This window comes from Mercenaria mercenaria, chromosome 5 (assembly GCF_021730395.1).
Source record: "Mercenaria mercenaria strain notata chromosome 5, MADL_Memer_1, whole genome shotgun sequence".
NCBI classification, from domain to species: Eukaryota; Metazoa; Mollusca; class Bivalvia; order Venerida; family Veneridae; genus Mercenaria; species Mercenaria mercenaria.
In genome coordinates this window covers 95,872,769-95,897,059 of record NC_069365.1, presented here as the reverse complement: position 1 = coordinate 95,897,059, position 24,291 = coordinate 95,872,769, and the positions used below count along the sequence as shown (strand labels likewise).

At 35.4% G+C, this 24,291-nt stretch overlaps 1 protein-coding gene across 4 annotated transcripts; it reads left to right on the top strand.

The window, feature by feature from the left end:
• The first annotated feature begins 2,064 nt into the window (after positions 1-2,064).
• LOC123558002 (steroid 17-alpha-hydroxylase/17,20 lyase-like) lies at positions 2,065-21,348 on the top strand. 4 transcript variants are annotated; one of them, XM_045349857.2, is made up of 12 exons: positions 2,065-2,136; positions 10,678-10,753; positions 11,437-11,596; positions 11,878-11,955; positions 13,470-13,568; positions 14,611-14,704; positions 15,141-15,296; positions 15,945-16,159; positions 17,690-17,818; positions 18,625-18,729; positions 19,298-19,432; positions 20,250-21,348. In XM_045349857.2, the coding sequence occupies exons 3-12, from the start codon at positions 11,446-11,448 to the stop codon at positions 20,594-20,596; spliced, it is 1,509 nt and encodes a 502-aa protein (XP_045205792.2). In that variant the 5' UTR covers positions 2,065-2,136; positions 10,678-10,753; positions 11,437-11,445; the 3' UTR covers positions 20,597-21,348. The 4 variants fall into 4 exon arrangements, with proteins under 4 accessions (XP_045205792.2, XP_053400360.1, XP_053400359.1 ...); XM_053544385.1 differs by lacking the exon at positions 2,065-2,136 and adding an exon at positions 2,615-2,742; XM_053544383.1 differs by lacking the exon at positions 2,065-2,136 and adding an exon at positions 7,316-7,975.
• The last annotated feature ends 2,943 nt before the right edge of the window (positions 21,349-24,291 follow it).

Sequence of the window (24,291 nt, the reverse complement as noted above, 5' to 3'; positions counted from 1 at the left end):
TCACACACTTTATTATTGGTACAAATACATAAAGTTTGTATGATCATACATTTGATGTACCGATAAAGTAATTATGTTATATGTAAAACTTTTGAAATTATCTGTAAATAAAAGTTGTCTATAGCAGTGTTTCGTGTAAGAGTTGTTAAGTGATTAGTGATATTTCTAGTTTCTGTTTATTGTATGCCATAGAATAAAAAACCACCTCAGAAGGAGACAGACGTTATATATCATTGCTCCAGTAAAAATCTACTTCACAGGTTGTTTCATTAACTAGCAGCTGCAAATTGATTGAATAATAAAAATGTTCGTATCATATAAATCATCAGGTTTTACAGGGATGCTTAATTGTAATTCATTAACTCAGTCTGTACTAAACAAATTGTTTTAAATATTCTTATGATTAAAACACGTATATTTTGACTCAACGTCACTGACTTCTAACGTGTGTTGAGATTACGGCATCAAAAGAACTTTCACATATTTTTCAATACCTTCAGGAAAGCTAGTTAATAATTTCCTTGATTCATATACAAGCATATCTTTCTCGTCAGAATTAATTGGTTATGGTGTCGGTCTGTTAGTTTTAACGTATTTAACAAACATTTCATTTAGGATATGTATCATTCAAGATACTAAGTATATTTTGACCAATGACGTAAAAGAGACTAGTTGGTCACGTAAATTGAACCATGATTTTCACAAAAACTGAATTCACAAATGAAGAATGCGTGAGAAAATTCATCTATTTCCTTCGGCCGGAAATATCATCGGTGGTCAGAAATTTGACATAATTATACTTTTGACATCCTGTTTAAACTTGACATTTCATACAAACGTATTTTTAACCGCCATGCCATTTATGAAAGTGCGTGCGACTGTTACTTTCAAAATTACGTCACTTTTTTAACGTTAGTGAGGCCAAAGACTTGAAACGAAATATAATTACGCGCCACACGTTGCCGTTAACGACAGTATACATTGTAATCCTGTGAGGTGTATATCAGGTTACATGAATTTAAAACGAAGCCGCTTCTTCCTGTAGGAGGAAAACTGAGCGTGCGCCGACTAGCAATGACTGCCGTCCATTATTTGAAAAATACTCGGATACTATGACAGATATCTAATTTCAAACTCTATAGTCCTGTCAAGTATACATTGAAATAACCCCAGTTAAAATAATTATTTGATGCGTCACTTATTTTCGAAATAATAAAAAAAAAGTTTGCGATTTTCTGGGACAACCCTCGTATAGGACTGTCAGTATGACATCTAATACGAGTGAATTCAATTTGATGTCTTAAATTAAGAAATGAGAGTTGTTGAGAACAACATTGATTGCTAATTCATCTTTGCGAAAACTGATTTCCAAATATACATCTACAAACAAGTTGTAATTTTACATAAAAAGCATTCTTTAATATTTAACTTCATCAATAATTAATGCAGTTTTTGTCTATCAAGGTAGTGTGCCTGTCATGACAATCATCTGATTGGGGGTCGAACCAAGTCTGCAGTGAGTTTGATAGTTTACGTCTTTTGCTTACATGATTCCAGGATCTATAAACTATCACAACAGCAATCTTTAAGTGACGTAATGAGGTTTTGAAAAGGTTCCCCATACATGGCTTCAGTATTTGGTCCATTAGATTGAACTACCGGTATACAAGAATTCTGCAAAAGATGGTGTTAGAGGGAGTGGAATTTACAGTATTTATTAACGTGCGCAAAGTAACCTTAACGTTTAATGAATAGAACGTACTACTTTGCCTGCACAACTGTTACGGTAGAAGAAAATTTCTCCGCCCCACCATTTTTCCGATGTGTACTTGTTCTTATCCCTATCTCAGCGTGTGCTTATTATCAAACCTTTTCTCGATGTGTGCCTATTATTAAACCTATTTGTACTGCGATCCTAACTCTAGATTTTTCTACTGTGCCTCAATTTGATAAAAAAAAACAACAACAAAACAGGAGACATATTACAGTCCACATCCATTTATTGATCCTCTGCTGACGAAAATATTCTTCTATATTAGTTATAAACGATAAAAACTACACCACTGCAAGTGTCCTTTTAAAAAGGTTAACATACACATGTACAGTGGAGTAGCTAGGATATAACTGATGGCGCAGGTTTGTTTATTTTAGTTGATAATTTTTATGTTAAAGCAGTTAAACTATATAACTGGTTATACTTGTTATATACATTAATACCAGTTTCATCAATCTATTTAAATCTACGATTAACAGTAGTTTGATGGGTTGGTAAATTTACATTCATTCAAACACGTATTAAAAAAATACCATTTTGAAATATTTCACCTTTCAGCGTTGAAAGCAACTTTTGATAAAAAAAAACGTTCAATGTTTAAAAAGTAAATGATAAAAGTTATAATTTAGGAAACAAATATGCATGAATGCTGTTCTAGCATAAAAACTGCAAACAATTTAAATTGAATTAATAAGACGACATGTATATCGATTCGTTTGAGTTAACAAGACTTAGTATAAATTTAACGTGATCTCCGTGTTTTAACACATTTTCATTCTCCAGTCAATACACCTGTAGGAAAACGACAATGCGATAATAAATTATGTACAATACATAGGTCTTATCGATCCCTTCCCACCACCAATATACGCTGGTGAAAATGCAAACAGGCGTGACCTAGATCTCTTATCCAGTAGCCCAGTGACTGCAGGGGGACTATATTGAGTATTAGACGAAATTAGTGACAGGTTAGATGTTTTTTTGTATAATTCTGTTTATATCATGTTTACAGCTGCATTTGTTATATCATGGTTAAAGTGTGACAATTGCAGGTTGATTGATATGTATAAGTTAGATAATACATAAAAGTGTGTTACCGGCTGGTATCATCATGCGCGGGGGAATCTCAGGGAACGTAATTTGGGTAGCAAACGAGCCTCGTAGAGGCGAGTTTGCTATCAAATTACGTTCCCTGAGATTCTCCCAAGCATGATGATACTCGCCGGTAACACACGCGTATGTATTGTCTAACTGATTTATTGCATGATTAAAAACAGTAAACTGAACACATTTTTTAAATATCTTAAATTTAAAATATTTAAAAATATTTCCCCTCTTGAGCCTCCCTTAGAAACATTCCATGGTAAACCCCCAACTACCATATAAAAGCCAGAAGATGGCGCTGGGCAGGTTTTTTTATATAAATTATGCATGCTTCACATCAGAGATCCCTTTTACAAAATTTTAAATAAACTACTAAAAAAAAAAGTTATAAAAAGTGCATAAATACGCATTGAAACATTCTTTATCAATTGGTGTAATTGTTTTTCAAAACAAAAAGTTGTGAAATAGAGTTTCAAAAATAATTTAAACTTAAACTGCTAAAAATTTGAATTTGCTGGGAGGTGGGGGGGGGGGATGGGGAAGGCGCTACGGAGGTCATGAACCCTGGAGAAATAGGGAATGTAAACAAACCCCACGTGGCTAATTTTATCAACAAACGTATCTATGAAATTAACACCTAGAGCATATTGTAAAACTTTGCCAGAAACGTAATTTGAATTTTTAAACTGAATAGAATATCATAATCATTTTTGCAGTTATATTTTTATGTTATTTAAAAAATCAAGTTTTAAATCAAGATGTAGAGAACTAAACTACAGAAATACAGTAATAAATTATTTCAAATAGCTGATCATTTTCAACACATTATCACAGCAACACTTGCTAATTTCTGTGTATTGTTCTACACCCCAGACAGAGAAAACTGTGAGCGATACCTGTGTGCAACGGAATTTAGAGCACGGCTAACCGTGGCGATACCAGAATTTAGAAAACACAAAATTTCAAAGGAAAATGCCGCAGTCATGCAATAATAGTATATTATTGTTGAAAATGATCAGCTATTTGAAATAATTTATTACTGTATTTCTGTAGTTTAGTTCTCTACATCTTGATTTAAAACTTGATTTTTTAAATAACATAAAAATATAACTGCAAAAATGATTATGATATTCTATTCAGTTTAAAAATTCAAATTACGTTTCTGGCAAAGTTTTACAATATGCTCTAGGTGTTAATTTCATAGATACGTTTGTTGATAAAATTAGCCACGTGGGGTTTGTTTACATTCCCTATTTCTCCAGGGTTCATGACCTCCGTAGCGCCTTCCCCATCCCCCCCCCCCACCTCCCAGCAAATTCAAATTTTTAGCAGTTTAAGTTTAAATTATTTTTGAAACTCTATTTCACAACTTTTTGTTTTGAAAAACAATTACACCAATTGATAAAGAATGTTTCAATGCGTATTTATGCACTTTTTATAACTTTTTTTTTTAGTAGTTTATTTAAAATTTTGTAAAAGGGATCTCTGATGTGAAGCATGCATAATTTATATAAAAAAACCTGCCCAGCGCCATCTTCTGGCTTTTATATGGTAGTTGGGGGTTTACCATGGAATGTTTCTAAGGGAGGCTCAAGAGGGGAAATATTTTTAAATATTTTAAATTTAAGATATTTAAAAAATGTGTTCAGTTTACTGTTTTTAATCATGCAATAAATCAGTTAGACAATACATACGCGTGTGTTACCGGCGAGTATCATCATGCTTGGGAGAATCTCAGGGAACGTAATTTGATAGCAAACTCGCCTCTACGAGGCTCGTTTGCTACCCAAATTACGTTCCCTGAGATTCCCCCGCGCATGATGATACCAGCCGGTAACACACTTTTATGTATTATCTAACTTATACTTAATGTGTATAGCGTAGCACTTTCTGTAGCGCGTATTCAGCAGAATTGTTATTTTATTAGCAAGGCCAGTACCAATTTTGGATTGGAAATGGCCTAAAAATACTTTTATAATATAGTACACATAGACAATTTCCCCTCAACAGTCTAAGGAATCTTGGTCAGATACAGAAAATATCTGTGGTTTGCTGCCCAGCATGTTATCTCATTATCACTGACAAGCTTGCTGACCACAGTGAATTATGACCCAACACTGGAGGCTGATATAATGTTGAACATCTTGGCAAATTGTAATCTAAAAATCTGTAACACATTAACTTTCTATGTTTTTTTTCTTGATCAAAACTTGAAACCCTTTGTCTAAAGAAAAAATAAAATGATGATGTGTACGACTTCAGTCCAGATGCACATTTTACAATATCAGTGAGCTAAGAATCCAAGCATGTCTAAAAAGCACACAAACACATAATTTATGAGAGCACCACAGAAGGAAGCAACCTCTGAATTAACCCCTGAGTTTATCAAATATTGCGTAAATTGATTATGGAAGTGCATGTTACACTGACACTACAGTTCATGTGCAAATATAGTAAATGTATCATTTATTGGACATACTAGACGGAAGGAAGGGAGTAGGGCATCAGACCAGGGCTTGGGGGATTGTGTAGTTTGCCCCCACCTCCAACAAGTTTAGTGTTGATATGGTGTAATCTCAGGATCTAGACTGCTTATACTAATTTCAGCCCGCCCACTTAGCTCAGTAGGTAGAACGTCGGTCTACGGACCGCGGGGTCATGAGTTTGACCCTTGGGTGGGGCGCATGTTCTCCGTGACTATTTGATAAACGACATTGTGTCTGAAATCATTAGTCCTCCACCTCTGATTCATGTGGGGAAGTTGGCAGTTACTTGCGGAGAACAGGTTTGTACTGGTACAGAATCCAGGAACACTGGTTAAGTTAACTGCCCGCCGTTACATGACTGAAATACTGTTGAAAAACGGCATTAAACCCAAAACAAACAAACAAACTATACTAATTTCATCTGTGGATATATTTAATTTTATTCATCTTATTTATGATAAGTTTTAAACATACTTCCAGACTCATATTTGTGTCCTCCCTGATCCCCATGATAAAAGGACCCCTGTCCTCCTTGTTGAAATGGCTTCTATGTGTGTATGTATGTATGTAATTAATATACTACATATTTATACATACATGTAATTGTTAGGTTTTATTAATGTATTTCAGCTCGATTGGGAAGAAAGCTTGTAACTAAATTATTGTTCAAGCAAGGTCAAAAGTTCAAAACTATGTACTTTAAATAATTTTAACTCTAAATATTATGCTAGCGGCAATTGCAGTGGCAATTGTATTTGCCTCTGCGACCATTTCAGAGCAAGATCATGATCTACACTGTTTGCAATTCAGTTAGTAAGTTTTCAATTAATACCCCTATAAACTATAAATGGTGCTGTCAAAATTGAAAGATGGGCAAGTTTATATTGTAGAAACAAGGTACATAGGAAGAGTTAAAGCTTCAAAAGCTAAAAAAAAATTAAGAAATCATGATCATTAATATTCTACAGTTGAATATAGAAATAATGTATTTTGTGTTGGCTAAATTTAAAACATACTTTTAATTATCATTGTTACTTATTTTTACTTTTTTGTTCTAAAAACATGAAAAGTCAGTTTTTTATTGTAAAAGCATAAAAATGTTTGAGATCAGGATGTTTAAATTAATGTCGACCAGGAGACTCGAGAACAACAAATTCATTTCTTTCCTGTCTGAAGTTATACATGTAATAAGACATTATAAGACATGTACATCCTTCTTATTATGCCTATTCAAATGTCAGGCTGGTCTGGATCCATGATAGTCGCAATGCCACTATGTTGGTTTTTTCATGGGGCGGCTCATATTTTGTTTCCTTTTCATAAAATGTTACTAATTGTTATCAATATATATTTTGTTACAGAGACTCTACATATTATAATTAAAAACTATAACTTTTTAGGGCCTTTGATTGTTAGCAATGTTTTACCTATATTTGACATTGAAAAAAAAACTGAAATTAAAATATAACAGAATTTAGAATGATAATCTAAATTTATACTTTAATTTTGACACCCTATTTTTAAGCAGCAAAATCATTTATTAGCAATAACTGTATATACAAAAGCAATCTTCAAATAAAGAAATCATGAGATAATTGTTGCTATACTGATGTATAAATTATGTCCATAGGTCTTCTTTAATATTGTTTAGCTTCGGCTGTGTGCTTGTAATTCTTATTAGCCCCACTCTATCCCTCAGATTGCTGACCACCAGCTGACTGTCAGGGTATATTAGATCAAAGGGTCTGTAGAGTAATTATATCTGTATTCCTGCTGAGGTGTTACTGCTCAGAGCTGAGCAGTTTCTTGTCAAGATTCCTTAGACTGTCAAAAGGATTTCACAGACTGCTTTAAGATTGTTTTCACTGGTGATTGGTGCAGATGGGAATATCTGGCTTTGGCGGTAACGAGTCTCTGCCGATTTACCGCGTAAACTGTTACTAGTTCAATAACATAAACTTGCACAGGGCACCTTTTAATATTTGGACGTTCAACATGTCCCTGTGTCAAGTTTAATCGAATGACAGTCGTTTGCATAGCACAGATTTCGACCTTTTTTTATTGAAGTGTAATGTAGGAAAACTCTCAAACACGTGATATATTAGTTAACAGTAACTAAAACTGCACCTCCAATCACTTCCCTGACACATTACACAAATTCTTCTAGCGTAATTTAATGAAATATCATGAACAATACAACACTGAATAAATATATAGAATCAATTATACATGCTTAGACGAAAAATACGTTTAGCCTACAGCACTAGTGAAAATCTGCGGCCATTATTTAACGCATGGATACCGCCGAATACACGAGGACTAGCCTTTCAAACTGCTCTGATATGAACTAATAATTTGTTGAAATAACTTTTCATTAAATTAAAACCAATAAATGCTGGTTACACCCATCGATTATAAACATATGCATACTACATAGACAATACGTTAGTAACCGGCCGCATTTTTTTTTTTCAAAGCCGACCGTGACACTATTTTTTCGTCTAAAATCATTCTTTATGATAAAGAAGATTTGACAGTTTCGTGTTGTGTTGCGGAAGTGCATGGATGTAAATTTCACTTTGAGATTGCGGGAAGATCTTCAGTATTTACAGTAAGACAGTATGTTCATTTGGTGTATAAAATAGGTTTCTTTGTCCGTTGTTGGTATTTAGTTATCGCTTTTCAGTCACTTCCACCGTGAACTTGTAAAACCTTCCGCAAGATATTTTGCGGAACACTCTAAAGGGAAATTTATAATTTCGATAAAACGTCGGACTATATGAAATGTCAAAATCGTAAAATATTGAAGTCCGACGTTTATTTATAGAACTAAAACTGTTACCTGAGAGCCGGATACTCCCATCTGCATCATCCACCAGTGACTGAATCCTTTACTTGCATACCACCACAACAAATAAAAGCGAAAATAAATTCAAACAAATGACTTTATAACAGCTGTTTTAGCTCGACTATTCAAAGAATAGATAAAGCTATTGGACTCGCCCGTGAGTCGGCGTCCTGTTTGGTTAAGCTTTTGTATGTAAGCTAGTATCTCAGTAACCACTTGTGGGAATGGATTGAATGGATTGTAACTCCAATCATCTTGAGATGCAGATTGATACATCTGACCTTGAGGGTAAATGTTTTGGCGGTAACGAGGCTCTGCGGAGTTACCGTGTAAACAGTTTCCGGAGAGCTGGATATTCCCTTTTGCACCTATAACCAGTGATGTTATCTTTTTCTTGCATGCCATATTCAACACATAATAGTGACAATAGAATCAAACAAATGATTTACTTAATAATAGTACTTTTTATCATATAAACAAATCGCGTGAACTTGGCGTCAATAAATAAGAGTATTCTTGGCATGCAAAATTTCAACACATAATAGGATCAATTGAATCAAACAAATGACTTACTTAATTATTAGTACTTTTTACGTTAAACAAATCGCGTGAATTGCGTCCATAAACAGGGAAATATTTCTTGCATGCCATATTCAACACATAATAGTGACAATAGAATCAAACAAATGATTTACTTAATAATAGTACTTTTTATCATATAAACAAATCGCGTGAACTTGGCGTCCATAAATAAGAAGTATTCTTGCATGCCATATTCAACACATAATAGTGACAATAGAATCAAACAAATGATTTACTTAATAATAGTACTTTTTATCATATAAACAAATCGCGTGAACTTGGCGTCCATAAATAAGAAGTATTCTTGCATGCCATATTCAACACATAATAGTGACAATAGAATCAAACAAATGATTTACTTAATAATAGTACTTTTTATCATATAAACAAATCGCGTGAACTTGGCGTCCATAAATAAGAAGTACGTCGTGGCATTACAAAGACGGAAGCAACGGTCAGAGAACACCAATTGTTTTTCCCATAGACTTCCAATATAACTTTATGGCGTGTACGGCGTTCCATAAATCAAAACATTTATATATATAATCACATTTTTATTCAAGAACTGTCTTAGTTCCACTAAAGTATCGGACGAAAAACATATGAATAGTGATACATTGTTTAAGTAGTTTTTGTGTGAATCAGATGATCCACTGTTTACATAGATAACAAGGCGTGACTAATTCTTTTCATATTTGTTTTTTCTATACACTAAAAAGGCAGCATATTTTGACAAAATCTATAAAAAAATACTGTAAATGCAGTAAAAATCAATTTTAAAAACGCTAATCGTTTCATGGGTTCGTTTAAATGACTGACCAGTCAGAACGGACAAACATTACCTTATTCCGAGGTATAGGCTTACCTTATTCCCAGTAAGTTTCCTGTACTGTTTTGAATTGGTGGTCCGGTGGGTCGGTCCACTGACCCATCGTAATAGTTACGGTTTTGTTTTATCATCTGCAGTGAAACTTTACGTTTCTTTTTGTAAAATAGCGTTTTTTGTTTAAACCGGGAAATATATTATCAGGAAGGTAGAGGAACTTCAAGGTATTTGATTTTTATCCGGTTTTACGTAAAAGATAATAATTACTAATTTCTACATATAATATTTAGTTCGTTATACGTCATTTACAGAATGAGAACCATCTTATACCCCGGGGTGTCAGAAGGAGTTTTACAGCACCGGTGAAATCACCATAAAGCTCCTCCGGTGTGCAGGAATATTATATATCGACACAGGAGTCTTGAAATTCTGTCCATAAAACTCCAGATGTCTTTATCTTCAAAATGATACTCCAGTGTATAAGAAAAATGTTTTATAGGGTGTGGGGATGGGGAGGGGGTATTTTTTAAAGACGTACGTCTGGAATTTTATGAAAGAATGTCAGACTCCAGTGATGTAGGCCAGTTTTTACAAGGCTGTGCGTCTTTTTCGACTGTAATGTTATTATTCCTGAACTTGTGTTCCTGTGTACCGAATGTCAACGTAATATGCAAAATTATTGGTAATGTAATGTTTGTAATAACGAGAAATAAAAAAAAAAATCGTTTGAAAACCTTCAGTACATGCTTTTGGTAGTGTTGTTTATTTCTGGGCCCCGGCTATGGATATAAAACGTATTAACCATTTCAAAGAACAACAGAATGGGAATTAAAAAAATGGACTGGAACCGTAAAGTCATCACATAATGAAAACAATACATTTAGTCGTCGTGTCATGTTTTTTATGCAAGAAAAGCGACAATACAGGTTTGAGTTATGTATTTACGTCTGAAACGTGTATTATCCCTACATCATAAGTGGGAAAAGTTCTACGACACGAAGCTATTGACTCTTTTGTACTTATTTATGTCTATGTTTTCATTATCTTATATTTTTAGTGTCAAGGCTAGCACTGTTGACGTCCGCCGTAAGCTCTTGAAATACCTGCCAACGCGAAAACTCAACAGAAATATTGTAAGTATAATTTACCTAACAATTTTGAGTATTCCGTTATTCTGATGAAAATTACAGGGTGAAAATCCTGCTACCAAAATCTCAAGCAAAACCTGTCGTCTAATTTAGCAAAATATAGCATAGCAGTGAGTTCCAGGAAAAAATGTTCTACACAATAAAACTTGAAATCCAGTAGAACTGGCCATTGTACGACTAGCATTTTTCGGCGCGTTGTTTCGCTTTAAATCTATTGTCTCTAAACCTTTTTACGTCAATTACATACGACATCTAAGATCGAACCTGTAGTATCTAGGGTAGGAGTCAGAGCTGAATATTGAAGTTTCATTGTTTGTGTTCATATATAACTGACTCTACAGTGTCAAAACTTTCTGACTACGAAACCAGTGGTCGTGAGTTCGAACCCCCGCTTGTCTAACTAAAAATTACTTACATTGGGATAAGAGTCCCGTGTACGGATGCTTTACACTTGGCACGCTAAAGAACCAGGGACGCTTCTGAAAATTGAGCGTCTTCTGTATTATGTATCATGCAATATCCTCCTATTAACATTAAGTACTAACAGTCTTCTGAAGGACACGCCCATATGGGTTACCGGTGTCGACTATAAATAAACTTATATACAAACAAACAATATAGCCGACTTCCTCATTCCGATAATAATTTTTACCTTTTACCACTTGTAGGATACCAGCATGATTCAGGAATTCCTGTTGTCCGGCTCTATCGGCGTAACATGTCTTGTTGCTTTAGTTACTGGTCTTGTTGTTTACTGGTTGATACAGAAATGGAAGTACAATTTCCCACCCGGGCCTTCTGGGCTACCTGTCCTTGGCAACGCCTTACGTAAGTAACAATTGTGTTACTAAGTAATAATATTCTTTTAGGTCTATTTATCAATATTTGACGAAAATTCTTTAATTTGTATATATATCTTTGAAATTGCAGTGAAGTTTTAAAGAGCTTATTCAGTATAGGTATGCCATCAACGTTGAATTTCACCGAAAAAATACATCATTTCACGTTGGTTTTCTTTCTTGAGATCAGTTATGCATTAACATTATTAATCTACACAACGACATATCTTATCTTGGTGATTCACATGTTAATTCATTATTATAATACAGAGATGGATTCAAAGAAGCTCCATGAACAGGCACTTGAGTGGTCAAAGAAGTATGGACCGGTGATCACTGTTAGACTAGGTAATTTGTAAACACACAGTAAGGTACGCTGATATTTAAACAGTCATCGGCGTTTCACAGTTGTAGTGTGACACTAGTGTTTGACCAGTTAAAGTTGCAAGATGCAAGATGTCTTACTCATTTAGCATTCTGTGTTATTTTTGTTACACAGACAACCCGGTTTAGACAGCCAGTCAATGGAAAAGACAAACATTACTTCTAATTATTAGACAAGTGACCACATAACTCAGGTAGTTATATGTAAGGGGCCTCCGTGGCCGAGTGGTTAAGGTTGAGGTTAAGGTCGCCGGCTTTAAATCACTTGTGAGTTCGAGCTTCACTCGGTGCGATGAATTTTTATGTGAGGATACGTGTTTTTCATTAGATGCGTAATTCTTCTGGATGATAGTGAAACCTTCTTGTCTGCAATAGTTGATTTACGTTACGTTACAGTGCGCATGCTTTAAGAGCAGAATCAAGGTATGATAAATAAAACGGGACCCCGAGGCCGAGTGGTTAAGGTCACTTAGTTCAAATCACTTGCCCCTCGTCAATATGGGTTCAAGCCACACTCGGGCCTTGAATTTTTCATGTGCGGAAGCCATCAAGCTGGCTTTCGGAAGTTTAGTGCCTAGGGTCTTCCTCCACCCTCAAAGTTAAAAGTAGCCATATGACCTATAACTGTGTCGGAGCGACTTTAAACCAACAAAAAATGAATAAATAAATAAAGCATTTAGTTCAGTAGTATCACAGTATCACCTTATTAATTGTTTCTGATCCTGATCAGACTTTCAGTTCCAACCACAATAAAACCAACATTCAAAACATTTCCTTTCTCCATAAATGTCTTACCTAATATCTTTGTTTTTTTTACCTAATATCAGCTTTTTCCATCTATGAACAGCAACTTTATGATTGACTTGTTCCACTGGTTTTACAACTGATAGATCAGTATGCCAGCAGAACTGTAAGGCTAGTGAATTTTAAATTTGATGTAACCACGAACAATCAATTCAAACGCCAAGCTAGCATCGATATACTTCTAGGTTGGGGTATATCGGTATAAGAGAATCATTTAACGTGGTGGTCTTGGGTTGGGAAACTTTAGAATTCTTCTTATATGAAACTACTGGACTGATTCTTAAATAATTTCACACAAATGAGCCTTGTGTGACCTTCTACAAACTTCGTCAAAACACATCGCCGCCATGAGACTTGGTCACTTTTTCCTATACGTATGTAGTGGAAACTTTATACATCTTCTTGTATGAAACTGCTGTTCTGATTTTAAAATGATATCACACAAATAAGCCTTGTGTGACCATCTATGGCTAGATTGTTCAAATTATTCCACTACGTCAAAAAAACATGGCCGCCAGTTTGGCATGGTCACTTTTCCCTATATGTGTATTGTGGAAACGTTAACAATGTTCTTGTATAAACTGCTGCTCCGGTTTTGAAATAATTTTACACATGAAGTAATAATTATATGGTTCGGTCAAAATAGACCTAATTGGAATCTTTATTTTTGGCAGGTCCCATACCGTTTGTGTTTGTCAACACAATAGATACAGCCATGGAGGTGCTGGTTAAAAAGTCGACAGATTTTGCTTCGAGAATGGCAACTCCCACCCGTAAGTTTCTTTTGTCTAGTTTGATCCCTTGATGGAGAACATAAATAACTGGACTTTAGGTAAGTTCATTTTAGTCCGGTCCGTCTCGACGGGACGGTATTACGATGAGATTTTTGTTTAAAAGCAACGGAGGCCGAGGCCATCGAATCCCATTTAAGCAGTTTTAACCTTGCTTTCTCTGTGCGAGCAATTGCGATTGTTTTGGCAAGCTGAGAACCAGTGTCGTTTTGAACTACCGAAAGGAATTTCATCTTTGCGACTTTCGAATCCTTCGTTGTTGGCTTGTTTACAAGTATGTTTTACACTCATAAACAAGCCAAAAAGTATGTTTTACACTCTGTTGACTTGACTATTTTATTTTCTGATGAAGACGTAATGAATTTAGTACAATTTTTGACAGTAAAACGAAATTTTAACGTAATTAAAAATCCGCACCAATTTCTACATGATTTTGGTGAGCTTCAAATACAGACTGTCATTTGAACGAAACATTTTCTTTATCTAGTTTACATTATACTAATTCAAAAATAAAACAGCCACATTCTTATCTACCTCATAATAAAATATTTCCTCAACAACATGGAACTACACTGTATTTCCTTATTTTACACATGATTCGAGCAAAACAAACATTATATGTCACCATGTAGTGCCTGGCCCAATGCATGTATGAACAATGTTCATTATGCACGGACAAAATGTGTATATTTCAGTTCTTAAATTGCGTTCTTCCTATGAAATTCCGTCGTTTAAGAATTGTGGTAAATAATTTCATTCTTGTATGGCTTTTCAAACTTTTGTGGAGGCAAGAGATATTAAAAATAAACATGATAAAGATTCTTAACTTAAATTTTCAAAAACATTTTGACTTTTCATTAACAACATTATTATTTTGCTAAACAAATGCAAATTTCAGAATTCAACAGTCACTCGTTATAAAGATATTCGCAATTTATCAAACGTTGCGTTTGAAGATTTCTGAAGTGTGTATCACTTAGATAATGCGTATTTAGATAAGTACTTTTTTAATTTTTTATTTTAGTTGATGTGTTCACGTATGGCGGAAAAGATATAGTCTTTGGTAATTATGGTCCCACGTGGAAGATACATCGAAGACTTGCATCAAAGGCATTGCGGTAAAAAATACTAATTATATAACACACATATGTCTTAAAATATTAAAATTTATACAATAAGTGTTAAATAAATTTGGTAGGAAAACTAATACATGACAATTAGGGTGGAAAAAATAGAGTCTGTATATGATAGGAAAATATGATATAAACACCTCGATGCAGACATAGAATGCGTAACGACGCATGTTATGCCATTCATGACCCAGTTATTCGAGACTTTTAACGAATTACAAATAAATAGCTACAACTTCAGAGAGGTTTAGCTCGACGTCGTATTTTCCAACACAATAGCCACCAACTATGTTATGTGAATATTGTTAACCAATAAGCTCATTTCTAGGATTTATTTGTTTGTTTGTTTTTTTGGTTGTTTTTTTTTTTTTTTGTTTTTTGCTTTTTATTTGAAAACTTGTTTTATGTTTGCCTTCTTGTGCAGATATTACATGCAAGGAGACGCTCTAGAGCACAGAATACATGAGGCAGTGAAGACGGCCTTTGATGAAATTGACACAATTTCTGGACAGTTTGACCCAGTCGAATATATAAATTTTATTGTGGTCAACATTATTACTGGACTTTGTTACGGAGGAAAGTAAGGAGGTTTTTTTGCCATAGAGCTCAATAAATACTCCTTTTTAATTTGTGTGACTGAAAACAATTTTTGTATATTTTTTACCATCACAATATCGGTCATTTTCACGAGTAAGCTCTACTGACAGTTAGAATGTTTCTCCAAGTTTTAAGTTTCATTTCCTTCAAGCCTAAAGTGTAGCGAAATTCAGTTTAAAGACAAAACAAGGATTTTCTTTATTTTAAGTTCACACGACACGCCAATGTACACGCTGGTGGTGGAATTCGGTATCTCGAATTGAATTTCAGCTAAGTTTTTACTAACTATATTGTATATGTTGATTTTCTCTTATCGGCATGTTAAACACTGGTGAATTGAAGTTTGGTTTGGTTTTAAAATTTGAGCCATGCCATGAGAAAACAACATAGTGGGTTTGCGACCAGCATGGATCCAGACCAGCCTGTAAATCCGCGCAGTCTGGTCAGGATCCATGCTGTTCGCTTTCATTGCCTATTGCAATTAGAGAACCTGTTAGCGAACAGCATGGATCCTAACCAGACTGCGCGGATGCGCAGACTGGTCTGGATCCATGCTGGTCGCAAACCCACTATGTTGGTTTTCTCATGGCGCGGCTCAAATAATAATGAGTTGCCATGTTGCATTTTTAAGGTATGAATTTAAGGATAAGGAAGTACAGTATATTTTGGAGACTGGAGATGAATTCACTGAGAAGCTTGGAGCAGGAACATGGGAAGACATTTTTCCACCATTGAGACACGTATATAAGACAGCACTCTTCAAAGACGTGGAGGCAATTACTGATCAGCTGATGGAGCGCTTTATTAGAAAGAAATTCAAGGAAGCAGAATCTACATTTAGCAAAGGTAACTTTGGGTTACCATGGTTACAATATATTTAACTTTTGGTAAAAAGAAATTTAGATTTAAACTTACTTATTTTAGGTCGATTACGAAACTCTTGCATTGGGTTTATCAACGTTTTTTAACAGTATTTCAGTTATGTAACAGTGCGCAGTTAGCCCAAACAGTTTTCCTAGATTATGTTCCAGGTAAGTTCGGACATCGGACATCGTACAGTTTTCCTGGATTCTGTTCCAGGTAAGTTCGGACATCGGACATCGTACAGTTTTCAAGTCAAATCTATAATTATATTTTCTCCCATCTGATAAAGCTAATTTAAGTCTCTTTTGTGAAATTGATATGCCTCCGTTAAAATACGTCCAATTCGCCAAACATTGTAATGACATAACACCCAAAGTAATGATGTAGTACTCATTTTTTCTGCACACAACAACGATATCGTTGCGAGTCAGGATCTTTTTGACGAGGAATCAGTTGCTGTATCGGGTACAATATGATAGTATTTCTTTTAACTTTGCATTCAGAATAGAAGAAAACGTCAGTGTCTGAGTTAAAACACCTGTTTTCTAATAGTAAGAAAAACTTGGACATGCAATAAATTGCAGGCTCCTTCTACTAGAATTGTTATTAAGTTCGTACATGATATCTTTACATTGAACCAATTATTCAATGAATTAAATTTTAATTATTGTCCAGATGTTTGAATTTTACTTTATTCTTACGTATTTTATGTCCGAATTATTGCTAATTTGTCCAAATTTTCCTACCTCGTCCGAGTCATGCAGACTGAGGGAAGGGCCAATGAAATTGCTTTTGTGACAACAATTTAGATTACAAGCCTAGATATGATTGGATATCGCATCTGTAGATATTCTTTCTCCTAACTGTTAGGGTTTGTTAAGCAGCCAATCAAAATATCATTCACAGCAACCTGTCAAAGTCGAACTGTCAAAACACGTCCGAATATACCCGGACGCTCCCTGTTTTCCATAAGTAATTGTCATCTTTTCCACATGAATCAGAAGTGGAGGACGAATCATTTGAAACAAAATATTTTTATCGATCGTCACGGAGAGCATAAGCCTCCCCCGGTGAATGAACCCACGAACCTGCGATCTGTAGATCTGCGCTATCACCAATAAACACAGCGGGCGGACTGATTACGAAACAATTTCTTCAACTTACATTCATCACTACTACTCCTCCAGTCCTGATGGAATTCATTACCAAGGTGATGGGAAAGAAAAGATGCCGGTTTCTCTTCAAGCTCTGAGTCCCAAGCAGTGGAGGTATTTGTACCATATTCAATTCTTTGGTATGATGCGCCAGAGATCGCTCTCATCCGAAGTGGACACTATACCACCAGGCTATTGATGCGGAAAATTGAAAGAAATAGGAATTGGATTAGCATGAAGTGAATACCCGACTTATAAATATAAATGATAATACAAACAAGCCGCGCGAACTGGCGTTGCGGTGATCCCAGTACACTAACCTTCTTGCTGTAAAGTCCATCTTATATTGATATTTCAGAAAATATTCGGCATTTCACAGATAACCTAATCCTTGCTAGAATGGAAGCGGAAGAGGAGGATGGAGGTGAAGCTGCCAAAGGTCTAGATGAAGATCACCTTGTCCAAACACTTGGTGATATATTCTTTGGTAAGGCTAGGATGATATACTTCGTTGAAAGTAAAATGGGGCGTACATAATATATATTATTTGCAGGTCAAGTATGGCATAGTGGTAAGTCCTTTTGCATGTTCAATGTGTATTACTGAAATATAGCTTGTATTTCAAAACCAACGTATTCAACTCCTACCGGAAACGGGTTAATAACGGATTGTATTAGTTTTGGCGAAAACGAAGCGAAAACTAAAACGAGGTGTGACGTCAAAAGTTAGCCGATAATGACGTCTTGCACGTCGCATCAAAAAGTACACTGTTTCAAATGACTTAAGTCTTATTTGCCTAAAATTATAATCGCTTTTGGGTAACAGCAGACCTGACACAATCCACTGGAGCAGGTCTGACACAATCCACTGAAGCTAAACACAACACTGCGGATCAAGATATTGTTGTAATAACCCTTTAGTATTTAGAACTTCTGTCGGATACCACTGTAATGCTCTAAAGACTGGCTCTGTATGTTTCAGCTGGAATAGATACCTCAAGATTCACACTCAGATTTGCCCTGTTACACATGGTGACATTCCCAGATAATTACGTCTTGCACGTCGCATCAAAAAGTACACTGTTTCAAATGACTTAAGTCTTATTTGCCTAAAATTATAATCGCTTTTGGGTAACAGCAGACCTGACACAATCCACTAGAGCAGGTCTGACACAATCCACTGAAGCTAAACACAACACTGCGGATCAAGATACTGTTGTAATAACCCTATAGTATTTAGAACTTCTGTCGGATACCACTGTAATGCTCTAAAGACTGGCTCTGTATGTTTCAGCTGGAATAGATACCTCAAGATTCACACTCAGATTTGCCCTGTTACACATGGTGGCATTCCCAGACATACAAGAAAAGGTTCAGGAAGAAATTGATAACGCGGTCGGTAAGTGAAAGTATCAATATTGATAAAGTAATAAAGAATGGTTTAACTTATTCGTATGGAACTAGTGTGTAATGCCTTTCTTCAGCAATGTATTACCTTGTTCTAGAATTATAAATAGCAGATAGATTACGCGCACTCACCCTGCATGAAGTAGTATCGGAAACACGAACCATATCAAATCTGGGGCGTTTAACTAAATGTTCAGACCCGCCACATAACGTTTTGTCAGTACATTTTTGCACGATCATAATTTTATATAGTTGACTGTCTGTACGAACCGGGATATATTTAATGGAATTTTAGGAACTTTGCATTTGTGTCAAGGAAAAAAGGTAGGAAGTATTTAACATACGGAACATACAGCCTTAAATTTTAGACTGATCTGTTGTATTATGGCGCTCTCGCATATCTGTCGGATTTGTTTTGGTAGATGTATTCAAATAATAGACATTGTGTATTTAAGATTTCAAAAGTTTCAGTCATAGTAACTTTGAAATTCGTAATTTCTACAAATCGAGGTCTCTAAAAGCTCTTGCACGTAAAATCACAAATCCCTTTTCCAATCTAGGTAGAGACAGATTACCGGGCGTTGGAGATCGACCAAATCTGGGTTACACAGAAGCTGTATTACACGAAAGCATGCGTCTATCAAGCGTTGTTCCAACAGGAATAGCTCATGTGGCGTCACGTGATACAGAAGTGTGTAAGTGTGATACAAAACATTAGGCCCATGTTTATGAAAGGAAATTTTGCTCTATTTCAGTCGCACGAGCTATCTTCTAACTGCTAGTCATACTTTTTGTCCTCTGAATATTAATAAGGTGGTTGACCCGTCGTGGCGTTCGGTAATTTCCGTACAATTATCTATTCTCCGTACGTTTTTTCGACGTTCTTCGACTGATCACTTGTATGAACTACATTAGCAGCCGGAAATGCCGAACTTGCTTTCGGTAAAATACGTTATCGATCGTAAATTGCGACGGTCATTACGGGTCCATTACCTTAATTTGGTGTCTAATCAAATACTTTTAACACTTTGTTGACCTTTATATGAGCCGTGCCATGACAAAACCAACGTAGTGGGTTTGCGACCAGCATGGATCCAGACCAGCCTGCGCATCCGCGCAGTCTGGTCAGGATCCATGCTGTTCGCTAATGGTTTCTCTAATAATAATAGTCTTTGAAAGTGAACAGCATGGATCCTGACCAGACTGCGCGGATGCGCAGGCTGGTCTGGATCCATGCTGGTCGCAAACCCATTATGTTGATTTTCTCATGGCACGGCTCAATTATGTTTTTAAAGGGCGTGAGCTCGATGTTTAACAGAAAAAATATTTCTGAAGTCATTCGTCCTCCACCTTTGAGTCCTGTAATGTGGGTAAGTCGTAAGTTACTTGCTGAGAACAAATCGGTACTGTTTGAAAGTCAGTCAAAACAAACTTTTAGCGGTTGCTGTAATACAATGGATGCATTTTCAGCTTTCTAATAATACTTCGTTTTCCATATATTGTATTTTTAAGCTGGATACAGAATCCCTAAAGGAACGAATGTAGTCATCAATCACTGGGGATTACACCATGACCCTAACGCCTGGGATGATGTGGACAGATTCATCCCTGAAAGATATTTAGACGAGAATGGAAAGCTCGGACCCAAACCAAAGAGCTGGTTACCGTTTTCGGCCGGTACAAGAGTGTGTCTCGGTGAATTTGTAGCAAAACCTGAACTGCATTTGATTTTTGCGAGTTTGATGCAACGATACAAATGGAAAATGGAGTCTGGACTGTGTCCCGATATCACACCTGTCGGAAATACATTTCAACTGGCCACTAAACCGTACAAAGTCATTGCTGAAAAGAGAGTTTAAGATTATATTCGTTATTAGGTTGCGTATGTGTGAAGAAATGATATGTTTTAAATAAGTATTCTGGCGTATTGAAATTGATCTAGCTATTCTTTGTTGGCACCATCACGTGCAAATCAAAATTTTTGTTTTTTGTTTCTGAACGGCGATTGCATGCTTTAGGTGGTAATAAGCACGACTAAGCTGATTTTTGAATAAAATGTAGTTTTCATAGCGATGGTACTGGACACACACATCCCTAGCGGTGATACGAATGGTTATTGTGTCCGCTTCGGTAACAGGATTTTGTCCTATGCAATTTTGATAGTTTAATGAACGTTACTTTGAAACACTTATATATCATAATATTTAATCATATTGACATTGTCAATACAAAGTTTTTAAGGCCAAGCATTTGTTAATGAGAGCTTGAAAGGGACCAAGAAAAAGAGGTTGATTTCGTGTCATGTGTATAACACATTTTGAAAGATCAGGTTTCAGTTTGATAAATTCTGACAAAACTAGAATCTGAGAGTTCCGGATTCTGAACGACAATTATATTTATCTTCATGTACATAATTGTTCACAAATTTACCATATATAGCTCTACTGAAAGACTAAACATTTTTTGTATTGTACATATACACAAATATTGCTTCTTTTCAAAGAAACTTTAGTTGAATAAGAACATGTTAAGTCTGGTTTAACATTTTTTAAAATATCTGTGTATTTTAAGCGTATGCATTACAGATGTTGTGAATAAGATATAAACTGTCTTTTTTTCTTTGTTTATTCCATTTTTGAAGATACTAAGATATGGAGCCTGATTTGTGTCAGTAGTTTGGTTGCATGAAACTAATTCTAAAATTGTTACCCGTGAAAGAAAATGAAACCTGTTCAAAAACTAACGTACAACTATGAACAATGAACGCCATTCTGTACGTTTGATAAACCGGAAGTGATGGTAGTAACGTCATTTATCCAGAAAACGTAGAATAAAGCCTGGATTCAGAGTACGGACATGAAAATCATTTTATGAATTAACGGCAATCCGTGAGTAAATCTATTACAATGGCAACGTTACTATCTTTCTTAAGATTTAAGATGAAATATGATATTAACACATGTGACACATTAAAAATTCAAAATAATGAATTAAAACCAGCTTGAAATGTGTGGATCACTTTAACCATGGGCAAATATCTCAAAAACAAGCAAACGGACCTATACACTTTATTTCACCATATTTTAAGGTCATATGTTTATTTACGACTGTGACAAGTTTCATCAAAATCTACATTGTAGAAAAAATATGGTCACGAAAATATTATGAAAATTGTGATTTTCCCATAGACTACCATTATGAAAACTTGCGTGAGGTCCTAATTGTTCAAATCAGTCTAGCAAAAACTCGAGCATACGACCATATCTTTTTTATTTGCTGAATTTTCTAAGTATATTCCGAGGGTATAAAAATTCAGTGTTTAATCATATTCTACACTGAAGAATCTTTTTATCTTAACGTGCAGAACTACCTTAGAGTTTGTCTGTGATCACGGCAAACAGTTAGTGTAATAGTGTATCATATAATTTGCATTTTATCTGGATATTGAAATGTAAACAAGATGTCACACATCATTGATCGTAAAATCAAAGCTAAGTTGTATAAATTGTTGGTTTACTCTGGCGCGTCAGATCAAATAAAAACAACTGACAATTATTGTTTGTTATTTCTCGTAAAAGTCTGTTGTTCTGACAGCAAATCGAAGCAATTTCGGTTTGATGTTTGCTTACATTTAAAAAAAAAATGGAAGAGCGATATTGATGTCTGGAAAATCCTCACAACAAAAAGAGACTAATACTGAAAAACGACAGGCTAAAGCGAGTGAAAACTATTTTCAAAATAGGCTGCTTCTTGATCGCGAACTGTTTGACGCTGACTGATACCTTTTAATATGTACTCTAATCAGTTGAATGCGATATATTTGCTTTGGTGCAGTCATCAGATAGAAAAAAGCCAATGATTTGTTCAAAACGCGTCTGCTTGGCAGAAATTGATAATGAGGGGAATAAAATGAAGTGAACAAAAATTAAAATAACCAGAATGGTCCAAAATATGTTCCGATTACTAAAATATGTGTACTATCCAAGGGTTCGACATAAGAAAATTTACACTTTCTCTGCAGAAACACTGAAACCAGACCAGAAGAAAAATGTCATTGTACATGTTATACACTACCCCTAGGTATACTATAAGAACTGTGGTTATGAACGGGAAAATGCACTAACCCATCTCAGTCGCGGATTTCTCACCTAAAACGCACAGATCAGTCAACTGATACTATGCATACTGAACAAGAGGTAAATTTTCCATCGCGCACCAGTCATATTGTCCAAATAGTTCATACGGCAGAGACACTCTGCATATGTTATGCTTCCGTCAATGTTACAGAAAAAAATGTACCTAGGAATAGTGTATAACATGTACAGTGGCATTTTCTTTTTGGCCTGGTGCTAGTGCAAACACAAAAAAAAACAAAACAAAAAAAAAAAAAAAAAAAAAAAAAAAAAAATACGCACACACAAATCCACAAAAATAACCATGAATTTAAACTACACATCATAAGAAGATACATGTATTAGAATCAGTGAACTCGGTCAAAGGGGAGGGGTGGTCTAGTGGTTAAGGTGTCAGCCGCTCAACCCGAGGGTCGTGGGTTCAGGTACTGGGGTCACGACCACGCCTTCACATATGACACCGGTACTAGTTTCTCCAGGACTCGAGAATGGTTTAAATAAGTTTGAAGTTTTCGTCACAATTGAGTTAAAATAAATTAGTATAAACTAAATTTTATTCCATACCAAGTTAATTTTGCCAATTGAGATAAGTATGGTTGCTCCGGTTGTCATACAGAGTCATTTATGTTTAAGTCATTGGCACTACTGATGGTGCAGTGTCGTTTGATATTTAGTCCCTAACCTGCATACAAGCTTTACGGTGTTAACAGATTTGTAAATGTTTAACTGTGAGTAAAAAATTTCGTATAGGCCTAGTCCATATCACAAGTACAGTCAAGCGGAGCTCCTTCTATACAGGGGTAATCAGACATTGGCCGTTAGTCCTAATTATAACAATGCGAGTTACCGCGTTGCGGGCAAGTAGTTTATATTTTGTCAAACTTGGTGCTAGGAATACCAAACACATATTTTATATCCTGTTTGCAATGTTTTGTACTTTTGAGTATGGTTTTTAAGCCTGTCATATTGAAATCTTCCATTTCTACATCAAGCCTAACTGATAGAACACAGCGTATCTGTTAAAGTCAAATCTTGCCAACTAAATCATCAAAAATGTGGACTGGTAAGGAAATAGGCGTGAGTTTACGCCTAACGTCTCCAGATTTTCTAAGCTACGCCTATTGTCTTCAGATATTTTAAGCTACGCCTAACGTCCCTTGATATTTAAAGCTACTCCTAAAGTCCCCAGACATTGTAAGCTACGCCTAACATCTCAAGATATTCTAAGCTACGCCTAACATCCCAAGGTATTCTAAGCTACGCCTAACATCTCAAGGTATTTTAAGCTACGCCTAACATCTCAAGGTAATCTAAGCTACACCTAACATCTCAAGATATTCTAAGCTACGCCTAACATCTCAAGGTATTCAAAGCTACGCCTAACATCTCAAGGTATTCTAAACTACGCTTAACATCTCAAA